The 12,952-nt window shown below is 41.4% G+C and overlaps 1 protein-coding gene across 1 annotated transcript in view; it reads right to left on the bottom strand.

Moving 5' to 3' along the window:
* LOC124270629 (protocadherin Fat 4-like) overlaps positions 1–12,952 on the bottom strand; it is an 84,850-nt gene that overhangs the window by 19,471 nt on the left and 52,427 nt on the right. Inside the window, exons 46-58 of the mRNA XM_046705665.1 lie at positions 12,293–12,490; positions 11,480–11,602; positions 10,124–10,306; positions 9,489–9,608; positions 9,035–9,223; positions 7,951–8,064; positions 7,566–7,751; positions 6,400–6,525; positions 4,433–4,615; positions 3,594–3,704; positions 2,649–2,825; positions 991–1,113; positions 208–393 (exon numbers count right to left, since the gene is read on the bottom strand). Of these exons, the coding sequence (XP_046561621.1) occupies positions 208–393; positions 991–1,113; positions 2,649–2,825; positions 3,594–3,704; positions 4,433–4,615; positions 6,400–6,525; positions 7,566–7,751; positions 7,951–8,064; positions 9,035–9,223; positions 9,489–9,608; positions 10,124–10,306; positions 11,480–11,602; positions 12,293–12,490 (2,019 nt within the window). The remainder of the gene's footprint in view (positions 1–207; positions 394–990; positions 1,114–2,648; positions 2,826–3,593; positions 3,705–4,432; positions 4,616–6,399; positions 6,526–7,565; positions 7,752–7,950; positions 8,065–9,034; positions 9,224–9,488; positions 9,609–10,123; positions 10,307–11,479; positions 11,603–12,292; positions 12,491–12,952) is intronic.

A 12,952-nucleotide genomic window follows, 5' to 3' on the forward strand; every position in this document is an offset into this window, starting at 1 on the left:
ATGTTGCTAAAAGCGGCGTAAAACTGAACTCACTCACTCACTGACAGGGCATCGGGGGTATCCAATTGATTAACATTTTGCTCTAGGGCTTTCAAAAACGTTTACTTGCCCTTGAAAAACACTTTTTCATAGCAAATTTGAGCTCACGTGAAAGCTGTACTATATTAAATTAAACAAACACACAGCCACGTGATGAGAACTGCCTACCCCGTCATCATCCGTGGCAGATATTGATGACGTGACCACAGCTCCAAGCTCCATACCGTCTTCTATGCTAGCTTGGTATGTAGGGCTGACGAAGAGTGGGGAGTTGATGTTCCTCAAAACTCTCATGGTGACGTTGGCGGCACTGTAGTAGTTTGTATAATCACCATCGTATGCGAGCACTGTCAGCTGAAACGGAAGTGTGATGAGTTTGCAGAGGACACGACAGGTATTTATGATAGCGTCAACTGCGAACAATGGACTCATCTTTTTGTCGAGATTACTTATGTTTTTGGAAATGCTTTTTTTGTCGACTTATTCATGTGACAGTTTTTATACGAGAGGATAATGAAAGGGAATGGGCAATGGATTTCCGAGAAGTACGATTTAAACAGACCATCTTGCAAATAAATGGCACATGTTAGGATTTCAGTGTTCGGAACAGTTTTCGCTTCTTAAACAATACCATTTCTGTTTCAACAAACTTAAGCCACAAAAGAGTTCAAAAGCCCCTCCCAGTTCTGTTACAATGTGTAAGCGGTATGGGTGCATCCTGATTGGATTGCACAGGAGCTTGAAAATGTACATTAGAGTTACCTACCCCTGATGTGTACTGGATCCGCAAAATTATAATGCGAATGGTGAAAAATGCGAATGATGACCGTTTCTGGTGTCTTGTAGACCTCAGCACGAAGTCATTTAGAGCACAGGACAAGATAAACTGTTCCACAAGGTGTTACACAATGGCGGTTTTGTTTTTGTAAAAATTTATTGATCAATACTTACAGTGTAAAGGCTATCTGTTCCTTGCTTCAGATTACGGGCGACGGTCACTAACCCCGTTACCTTGTCCACTTCAAAGAACACCGGCGCCAGTCCATATCCACCCACATCGTACGTGACTCGTCCCTAGTGTAAATAAAACATAGTAAACCTCTCCTCTACAGCAGCAATCATGACATATTAATCAACTCCATATGGGGCCCGACTTGCACGAAAACCGTGGGGCAGCGCCTGGTAATGTGCTCGCAAGTGAGATGACTTGCACCTTACTACGGACAGTTACAAACAAACAAGGATGATTAACTACATCATTGGGAGCGGTGGGGTAGCCTACTGGTTAAAGCGTTCGCTCGTCACACCAAAGACCCGGGTTCGATTTCCCACAAGGGTACAATGTGTGAATCCCATTTCTGCTGTCCCCCCGCCTTGATATTGCTGGAATATTGCTAAGAGCGGTGTAAAACCAAAGCTCAATTACTACAACATTAGGATGGGGTGCGACCATTTTTGTGCCTGGAGTCCGAGACGTGACGGTTCCTTGTACTCAAGAAGTGTCGTCAAAGTCGATAATTGAGGATCTCTATTTTGTTTCCCATGTTTCAAGTGAACAGTTGACTTGCCTTTGCATGTGTTTGTGACGGGTGCCGCCAGTGGGGCAGGATGTCTTTAGTTCTATCAACACTATTTCACCGTCCACCATAATGGCATGTCACCATATAGTCGGAACGGTACAACGGAAACTGCTTTTAGCAGAGATTTAGCCACGGACGTGTTTGTGTCACATTTATTCAGTGTGTGACCAAGTTGACTGCGTGTCATCGTACTCCGAGTGCTGTGGTTGGTAATTACGCATGCTAGTAGTGGTGGTGTGTGGTCCTGTGCTTAGAGCTCAGGTCACAAATCGGTTGAGGTCAAGCACCGTTGGGCGCGGAGAGTCCTTGGATGGGTGACCGTGTTTGGCAGCTTGACTCCTGAGAGTTTCTAGGACCCCAGTCCTGCCCCACAACGAAGCATATGTGATACATGTGATCTCACCTTAGGCGAGTGAGTTTGCTCAATATTGCCTCCATTCACCCAGCAGAAAATGGGTACCCGGTGAGATAAGTCATGTGACTATTAACCTTCTAGCGCCTCACAGGCAGCTTGAGTTATCCGGGGTAATAATAATAAGGTTCTGATTACAGCGTCCAGTGAACAAGGATGGATGGAGTCAGATGGATAGCGCTATATAAATGAGTATATTAGTAGTAATCGCGAACCGTGGATTACATGTATATGGTTGTATCGCAGTTGACTATTGACTGGATGTAGCATTCACCCATTACGTAGAGGGTAATGTCCGAGTAACTCTCCATTCCTTAAAAATAATGCAGCCGAGGCCCCGGAGGGGTCGAGGCACATTGTTTTTAAGGAATGGAGAGTTACGAGGATATAACCCTACTTAAATTACATTCAAAGTATTGGGAATATTTCTGTTATCAAAGTTATATGTCAAAATGACAAAATGAAGTCTTTAATTTGAAGCTGGTACACATCGCTCCATTCCTGAAAAGTAATGGAGCGAGCAGACAATGGAATGACGTCACAAATGTTATTTAATTAATACAGTTTCAGTGGATCGTTGGTTGTAAAGAGGTATGTAGTACGAGTTTGACATGTACCTGTAGTGGGGTTTGAGCAGTTACTGTGGTCACTGACGTCCCTGCACCTGCATCGTCTCTGATGGTGACGTCATACTGGGTGGCTGAGAAGACGGGTACACCTGACAAAACAGTGACTGTCAGTCCCACCTCTGTTGTCTTGGACGGTCGGCCGCTGTCCGTGATGCTCACCGTATACTGGAACAAATACAGATATGTGCAATACGATGAAGGACACCATTCACCTTAAACTTTCAGCAATAGCTAACCCAAATATTATACAGCTTCATAAGGGGCACCCATGTTGGAAATCGAAACCATGTCTCGGAACTATGGTGGCTGATTAGGGCCATGCCACCATATACGGAACAAGTGAACATATTGACTCGTCTACCCAACCTCTATGCTTTCATGTATGTTACAGTTGTTTGGATGCTCAAGACAGACTCGATCATTCGGGAAGTTTCTGGATGGGATGTTTTATATAAGGATGTTTGCTGTATATGTACTGCATATATAAGAACACCAGGGGCTCTTTTCCAGCCTGACTAGTGTATGTGCTTGTCGGGTATCTATTTGTATATCAGTTTTCTCTATTTTCTAGATTCAAGCATGACGACAGATCCTTCAAAGACTACAGATATTTAAGATGTTCTGCATAACTGAAGGTACGCTCGCATTCATTCTTAGCCCTTTACCTTTTAGTTATTGACTTAGCACTTTTTGTAGCATTTATGTAAACTGGCAAACTAAAATGTTTGTTTTCATTTAATTTCCAGATTCATTATAGATTTTGTGAGAGAGTTGACTAACTTCGTAATTCCGTCAGAACCAATGTCTGGGATAACCTCGGAGCTTCAGTTTGGACATCAGCTTGTAACAATTATATGCATATCTGCCCCGTATGTCTTTCGTCGATTAGGCAAAAATGTGACGTTTTGATTCAATTTCAGTAAATAAACGTACGAAAAAACTGTTGCCGCCGAGCCCAATCAGGCTTCTTGTTGGGTAGATGTCGCCCGTGTCGTTGATGTTGAAGTAGGTATCTTCGCCACTGAGCCGGTATGTCAGGTCGTCCTGTTAACGAATGCATTCATTAGTAAAAGCTTAATGTGTAATAAATAATTTTCAATTTGTTTAATAATCTATATGTGTACGTTATATAAGAATTTTGATATCAACCTGTGAAGGTCTAGTAAAATATGACTTGTATGCATTAATAAAAGTTTTGTGTGTAAGAATTATTGCATGTTTGCATAGTGCAAGAGTTGTCCACTGCATTTATTTAGCATCAGCTCAATTCCATTATGACGTAATCACTTTGTCATAATTAATGTAAGGTTACAAGAAATGCACGTCATACCACTACACTTCACAAGTGGACCCGTGAAGATCCGGGGTAGAATAGGTCTTCAGCAACCCATGTGCTTGCAATAAAAAGGCGACTATCTTGTCGTAAGAGGCGACTAACGGGATCGGGTGGTCAGTTTCGCTGACTTGGTTGACACATGTCATCGGTTCCCAATTGCGCAGATCGATGCTCATGCTGTTGATCACTGGATTGTCTGGTCCAGACTCGATTATTTACAGACCGCCGCCATATAGCTGGAATATTGCTGAGTGCGGCGTAAAACTAAACTCACTCACTCACTCACTTCACAAGTGACAGTATTTACGTTATGCAATGATATGTGTGTGAATGAGCAATATTCCAGCAAATATCACGGCGGAAGACACCAGGGAAACAGGCAAAAAAATATGGACAGCTTCAGGCAATTTGACTTTGACACAACTGATAATCTCACCCCGTCCAGGTCTGTTGCGACCAAAGTAAATAGCACCTCGTCCAGGCTCGCCACCTCGGACACATTGACCCGGTACAGAGCTTGAGGCGTCATCGGTCTATTTGGGTTTCGGACCACGTTGATGGTGACGGTCACGGTACCGCGTGTTTCGGGCGCCGTGGCGTCGAAGGCAACAATTCTCAACTAGAAATGAGTAAAAAAATAATGTTCATTTTTACGAGCCCACTGAAGTACCATACCAGGTTAACGTTGATACAATAACCTGATGCATTAAACTGACTCGAGACAACCACTCCTCGTTTTATCCCTTTAATGCCGATCTTTTGGTATGACGGGACCACCGACCTTACGTACTTCCGGCATGAGCGCCATCCTACACATCATGGAGGCAGTCTCCTGGTGTATACTACTCGTCAAAAGTTTAGACTCACTTAAAGCACTCACAGTATGATGTGTATACATCGAAGAAGAATTTCTCCACTAACTTGGAGGAACCAACTGCAAGATGAATTGCACGAGGATCATGCATCAAATTGCTGAAGATCATGTGCAAATATCTTGCATGCGAACAGCTGCATTTTGGTGTAAAGTTTTGTTATAAATTCGCCAATTTTCACTGATTTTTATCATTTGTTGAACTCATGGCAATAATCTTTTAACGTTACGAATTTGTTTTACAATACATCAGTTCATGTGTAAACAGTACCTTTAAAAATATGGAATATTTTGCAAAATCTAGTTTAGAACAGTTGACTGAAGTAAGTGGCTACATTTACTTTCACTCGTCACTATTTGTTACGAGGGATGAGTACAAAGATAGGAACAGCCAGGTGTGCGAGAAAGGATGGAGACAGCACAGCACAGGTAAATGATTCAATAACTTTGCAGTCCTCCCTCGTAACAAATAGTGAACTGTGTCAAAATTTTAATGATAGTTTGTTAACCAACTTTTATATTTTTGGACATAAAATCTGCAAAAAAATCACAGAGTTGGTCTGATGTTTTGATTATGATCAGTGTTTCATTGAATATTATATGTTTAGTAGTTTTCGAGTTAGATTGCAATTCATCGGTCCGATTTTGAGCCAAACGGACTATAGTGAGTCTAAAATTTTGATGGGTAGTATATATAGCTCATATATATCATATCAGGTAGTGGTAGTTTAATAGGTTTCATAAACACTGCAATCTCTTGTAGCTAATGTGTGTGGTACAAAACTGAAACCAGATAACTGTTAATGAATTACAGGAAACCACCTGTGTAACATACACGCTTATAACGAAATGACGAATATGGGGAACGTTTTTTTTTGGCAGCAGAATCGTGGCATTAATTTCAGGCGAAATAAACCAAATAATATATAAAGTAAGCTAAAGGACTAAAGTACCTGGGCCCTGTTCCACAAAACGATCGTTGTGCTAAGTTGATCGTAACTCCCATACTTTAACATAGACTTACGACTGTCATAGTGCTACGATGATCGTAACTCCCATACTTTAACATAAACTTACGACTGTCGTAATGCTACGATCGCTTTTGGAACGGGGCTCTGGGCCGAGATTTTCGAAGCTCTCTTAGCGCTAAGATAGTCGTAAGTTAATGTTAATTTATGACACTTACGACAGTCTTAGCACTAAGAGAGCTAAGCTGGGCCCCGTTTCACAAAGCTCTCGTAGCGCTACGACTATCGTAAGTCAATGTTACAGTATAGGAGGTAGGAAAGCTACGATGAAAGTGACGAGATCTTAGGCTTACGAGAGCTCTGTGAGTTCGTTATAACCATAGTTTACTGGGTATAAAATAATGAGTATGTTAAACACGTGAACGATACACTTTATATTGTGAACTTTAAAATGTTAAAACTTACTTATCGTCCACGACAATGGTAAAGATATTGTTTATCGGCGTAGTTTGAGCCCACAGAGGGAAGCACGCCTTGAAATGATGTAGTTACAACGGTACTCACGTCATATCGACTAGATGGGAAGGTATCTGTTGTCAGTGACCTGATCAAGGTAATACGACCAAAAGGACTTAGGCTGAAGAAGTAGGGCGCCGGGTACACTCCGGTCACGTCATACATGAGCTGACCCTGTGAGGAATACAATCACATGTACGTTGTTTTCTATAAAGCTATTCAATACTATACACCATCATCAATCTTCGTCTCGAGATTCAGCAAGGTCGCTAGGGGAAGGTTTTGAGCTTCGAACCTCCTTTTAGCAATCTTACTGACAGTGTTAACAAATGTTTGTTAAATAAAAACAAAAAGCATCAATGATTTTTGTAATTTTAACAATAATACCAAAATATATTTAACAAGGTCAAGTTTCAGATTAATGCGAATTGTTCCACTTATACGAAACTGGACATCACAGACACCACTTCCTCAAGTCTCAAGAGTAAACACTCGGTGAATTTTTAATAGTAACATGTTTGCATCCTTTTCACCCCCGGCATGTAATGCGGGTCGATATAAACGACGCCTCATCTGTCTATCCGTGCTTCCGTAATCTAAAACAGAACCTAAACTGTGCCTTTTGCTATTTAAGGATCGTTGTCATTTTTATTTTTTTCGGTTTCCATGGAAACGATTTGGACTCTCAAATCTCAAATGGTGGGGGTGGGCTTCGTTTCCGGAGCACAACTCGAAAACCGTTCACTATCTTTCTACAAGACAAATATATCAAACAGATCTTGAAGTGGTGCCTTTTGTTATTTTATATATCTGTATATTTGCTATACAGATTTTTGGCATGTTTTTTCATTATTTTCATGGAAACAATTTGGGCTTAGTCTAAAAAACTTCAAGTTGGACTTTAAGTAACTGTCAGATGATTTGTTCTTTTAAATCTGTGGGGGGATTTGTCATCTTCTGATGACTCTTGTTTAATGAGGTACAAATCTCTGCTCGGCTCAAGAAAACATAACATCTCATAATGATCCATGGGAAGCATGTGGACATATATTGGATAAATAATCATGCAATAGGCTTTAACGCCAACGGAATTATTGCAGATAGCGTAAAGAGATAACTTACAGCAATGCCAATTAGGTAAAGTAACGTTCATTAAATCAGATTCATACCTGTGTTTATTATATCGTGTACTACCTTGTCCATGCGGGTCTCACCTTTAGATCGTTATCTATGGCATACACAGTGAACACTGACGACTGCACAGCCATAGTATCCGGTATAGATATATCATAAGGTGTTGAGCCAAACTCAGGGTAAATGACATTTGACCGAATGTTTACTGTCAACACTGTGGTCGTTGCCCTTGGAAACAGCATCCGGTCTACAGCTTTCACCGTGGTCTGAAAACCATCAATAGTCATTACAATTCATCATACGAAAAGGGACATGCATATAAATAGGTTATTTGTTTAATTTGTTGTTCAACGCCGAATTAGTAATATTCCAGGAAATAATCGAGTCTGGGCCAGACAACCCAGTGATAAAGTTCAAATTTGTGGGATGACAGCATGTTAAGTGTATGTTGTATAAAATGCTTACCACAATCTGTGAAATGTTGACGTTCGTGAGGGACTTCGTCAATATTACGGAGCCGGTTACAGGATGGATGTAGAGGTAGTCGCTACCGCCGTCTAAGCTGTACGTGACGTTGTCCTGACAAATAGAGTACAGATACACTAACCTCAGAAAAAGCCAACGTCCAACACAAGTGAGTATGGTTTTACGCCGCTTTTAGAATATTCCAACGATATGTTCACGGGGGACATAAGAAAAGGGTTACACAATAGAGAGTGAGGTGGGGTTGTGTAGGAACCGAACAGCGTGACGACCAATATAAGTCATCAATCACTGTGAAAACCCATCCTTGTGTTCGTGTGAATTATGCAATTAGTATATACCGAACTGGGTATGAAAGTGCTTCGAGCTGATTAGAATGACGTCGAGCTGGAAATATACTACTCGAAAAAAGTTAAAGAACACCCAATTCCTTCACATTATTGTAGCTAATCTGTAAAGATGAACTATAGCACCTACTATTGATGGTTTTCAGGAAAACAGTGAAAGACGTAGATGATGTTTCCAGGTATGACGAAGTTATTTTTAACGCGGTTTTAATCAATCCAATTCCAAGAAGCCATGAATATATTTTTTTTCAGAATGTTCAAATACAAGTCTCAGTGATAACATCTAAAGGTGTAAAATGTTGGCGTATAGAACAAGGACAAACTGGCTACTGCTTTGTTTCGGCTGTTATATTACTATATTACTAAATAAATCAATAAGTGAATCGTAACAAAAGACTAAGTCTGAACAGCCATACTACCAACTTGCTAGCCCTTCATAACGAGTACGATAGCTCAGTAGTTAACAAGTAGTTAGTTGGTCATTATTAGAATATTCATTTCCTCGCAAAACATAATTCATGAAAAACAAAACGACACAAAACTATCCAAACTGCATTAATAATAATGACATGATCAAAATTATATTAAATAAACTTAATATGTATGAAACAAAATGGAAATAGTAATAAGTGAATTTAACCTTGATACATAAACAAGAATATATACTAATACTGGAAGGATGTTTCAATTATTAAGAACAGAATCCTGCAGAAACTAACCCTGTCCCAGTCAAAAGCATTTACTGCAGTAATCTCCTCCCCAATCTGCAGGTCAGGCGAAATGGTGACACTGTAGGGGTCATTGGTAAACACTGGGGCGTTGCCGTTGATTCTGACGTTGACGTTCAGCGTACCCTGCACTTTGGGCACATTGGCGGAGCTGTTGGTTTTCCATGCGTTTATCTGAAGCTGTTGGAATATGTATTAACGTCTATAAGCCTATATTATAAATCAGCGACGAAAATGCGAATTAATTTAAACTGAAAATGATTGAAGAATCTCAGTCGTAGGTTCATTGTTATATTTCAATAGGTTATTAGCGTCATTGTCATATGCATGTGTGACAATGATGTTTATAATCCTGAATTATGACATTAAGACACACACAGACATCAATATTTGTCACTGTGAATTCCCAATCGTGTCGACTGAAGTCCTATACAGTTCCAATTACCGTAAACGTCTGTGTTTTGATGTCGCGGAGAGACGCTGCAACAATCACGTCGCCGGTGTCAGTGACGTTGAAATACTGCACGGCGATGATGTCACCCACAACTTCATACCGCACGGATCCCTACGAACAAATACACAAAAATGGTGAGCTTACCCGATTCCAGCCAAAGCTAAACAAAATCAAACAAAAAACCCCAAAACAAATGGACATGTCTGAATTATTAACATTGCAATAAATCAATTGATAGTCAACCTACAATGTTAATATACACACTAATGCTACAAGTAGAAGTGTTTTGGACACTGACCATTGTCTAAATAGAAAGCTACCAATGTACGATTACTGCTGTCAGAAGTACGTGTGTACGAATCAACAGAGGGGCGGTGGGGTAGCCTAGTGGTCAAAGTGTTTGCTCGTCACGCCGGAGACCCGGATTCGATTTCCCACATGGGTACAAAGTTTGAAGCCCATTTCTGTCCCCTGCCGTGATATTGCTGGAATAGTGTTAATAGCGGCGTAAAACTCACTCATTCACTATCTGTTAGCGATGATACCAGCAGACCACGCAAGCACACGCACACGCACACACAAAAAGACACGCACACAAAACAAACAAACAAACAAAATGTTCTTACCACACCATTACGATCAATGGCTTGCATGGTGTAGACGCTCTCACCGACAGCCATGCTTTCGTTGACTGTGACAGTCGACGGCAGGTTGGCAATGAGGATGGGGACGTCCTGTTCTATATTGACGTTGACAACGACTCGGGATGTCCTGGGAGCGCGCCTTTGGTCAGTCGCTTCTACCGTGAACTAGTAAAAAGTGCATCGTTATATATAAAATATACAGACTTGTTTACAACGGCTTTTCGTCCCCTGTTGAGACAGTTGAAACAATGTTTGCTTATCAACACGTAAATGAAATACTCCAGGAATCCCATTGTAGCCTTCCTTTGCAAGTTTGAGACAAATTGGCATATCTGTGAAGGAGATAAATGTGTAATATTATCAAAAAAACGTTACCGTCATGGGTATTCGGTTGTTTGACACTTGAGATAACAATATGTCAGCCTTATGACGGTGGTCTGTAAATAATCGAGTCTGGGTCAGACAATCCAGTGATTGACACCATGAGCATCGATTTACGAAAATGGGGTACGATGACATGTATTAACCAAGTCAGCAAGTCTGACCACCCGAGCCCGTTAGCCTCTTACGTTAAGAGTGTTGCTGAAGACCAGTTCGAACCCGGACAAAGACTAACGATTAGTCCCAGAAAATATAATTTTGATAGTAACAAATAATTCCATTTAAATTGGATTCCTAAACTCTTGGAATCTGCTTCATATTGGGCTTAAGCATTGTGGTGACACGTAAAGGTACCGTTTGATATGCTAGCCACTAGAACCGCCTCTGATAACACAGAAACAGCATGTTGTGGGATCTTGGCACACTATTGTTACCCATGAAGAGAAACACATGAGATATAGATGATCTATAAGGTCATTTATGGAAAATAGATTTTACGAAATATTTTAGAAATCAAATTTAGAAATGGTTGCACAGAAGAGGTGAGGTGAGGTGAGGTGAAATTGGGTTTAACGTAGTGCTTGAGAATATTTCTCTCTTCTCTCGATTTCTATGACGAGGTTGCACAGAAGAGGACAGTGAGAAGATGAAGTAGACATTGGTGTCACGCCATCATGAGAAGTAGTGTAACGGTACTCATGAGCACTCATGACTGATGGTATCAACTGTAACATATCTGTGCACTTATGAACTATACATTGGGCGGTGGGGTAGCCTAGTGGTTAAAGCGTTCGTTCGTCACGCCGAAGACTCGGGTTCGATTCCCCACATGGGTACAATGTGTGAAGCCCATTACTGGTGTCCCCCGCTAAAAGCGGCGTAAAACTGAACTCACTCACTCACTATGAACTATAACAACCAGTACAATCGAGACGAAGAAACATGACGGGATCGTACCATGTATGTGTTCTCTTCAAACGTGGCCAGTGACTGCCGAACATAGATGTCGCCGTTTGCGGGGTCGATGTTCACCAATGACGGGTCGCCAGGTCTGTGGATGATCCGGTACTGAACGGCGTCCTAGAGGGTGGAAACATGGGTATCATGGGTATGATAAACAAACCTGGTATAGGTACAATTCCTGACAACAAGTGGTCTTCAAATGTGATCTGTTTAAACAAGTAATTAGACTAGATATTGAAGTGATACGCTATTTTAGAGCCACAATGGATCAGACCACACTCGATTTCTCCACCCCCACCCCACCCTCTCCCACACACACACCTAAGATGTCTGAAAATAACTAGAAGTTACATTTCCAGCTCATCCTTCCTGGTACCCACTTGGTGAATATACCTAAGGAGAATAAACATCATACCGTGTAGGTAGCATGGAAGTCATGAAACCAGCAATCTGTGCGATCTATTTCTGTTTATCCAAATCAAGTAAAATTAAGTAAAATCGCGTTGGATACAGCTTTCAAGAGGTGAGGGTTCCTAAGGTGTCACTCTTTATTCGATATTCAATTGTAGGGATCTCCAAGTGATAAATGTCTAAGACTATGACTATGTCATAATTTCGTGCTTTCTCCCACATCAAGAGCGATGGGGTCGCCATGTGGTTAAAGCGTTCGGTCGTCACGTCGATGGCCAGTGTTCGATTCCCACATGGGTACAATATTTGAAGACCATTTCATGTGTCCCTACCGCGATACTGCTGGTATAAAGCGGCGAAAAGCTCAACTCACTCACACACTCATATTCAATTTACCCCATCAGCATCTGTGGCGGTGACACGGAGGATGGAGGTGCCGCAGTCAACGTACTCGTACACGGTGACAGCGTAGTCGGACGCGCTGAAGACTGGGCCGTTAGTGTTGTCGTTGGCCTGGGTATTGGTGATGCTGACAGCAACCTCGGTAGTTGCAATATTGCCCGGGAACGCCGAGTCATGGGACATCACCTCAACCTTTTGAAGAAATATGGTAACCTGTAAAGCTCTGAAACACTGAAGTTATGTTGATGGCGATACGGATGCTCATCCTCAGGTTGAGACACCTTCAATAGAAGTTAACAAATTTACGCTAGCAGTTCTCTGTTCATTACAGGTCATGGGTTCGAATCCTAGTCTGAACGTAAATACGATGGTGTGTATGATAAGGTCAGTTGACATGGCAATATATTCATCAACTTACACCAAGGTCAGTTGCCATGGCAATATCTTCATCAACTTACACCAAGGTCTGTTGCCATGGCAATATCTTCATCAACTTACACCAAGGTCAGTTGACATGAGAATAGCTTCATCAACTTAAACCAAGGTCAGTTGACATGGCAATATCATCGTCAACTTACATCAAGGTCAGTTGCCATGGCAATGTCATCGTCAACTTACACCAAAGTCAGTTGACATGGCAATATCATCGTCAAC

The sequence above is a fragment of the Haliotis rubra genome, unplaced genomic scaffold, assembly GCF_003918875.1.
Source record: "Haliotis rubra isolate DU_JTF1 unplaced genomic scaffold, ASM391887v1 Scf153, whole genome shotgun sequence".
Classification (NCBI taxonomy): Eukaryota; Metazoa; Mollusca; class Gastropoda; order Lepetellida; family Haliotidae; genus Haliotis; species Haliotis rubra.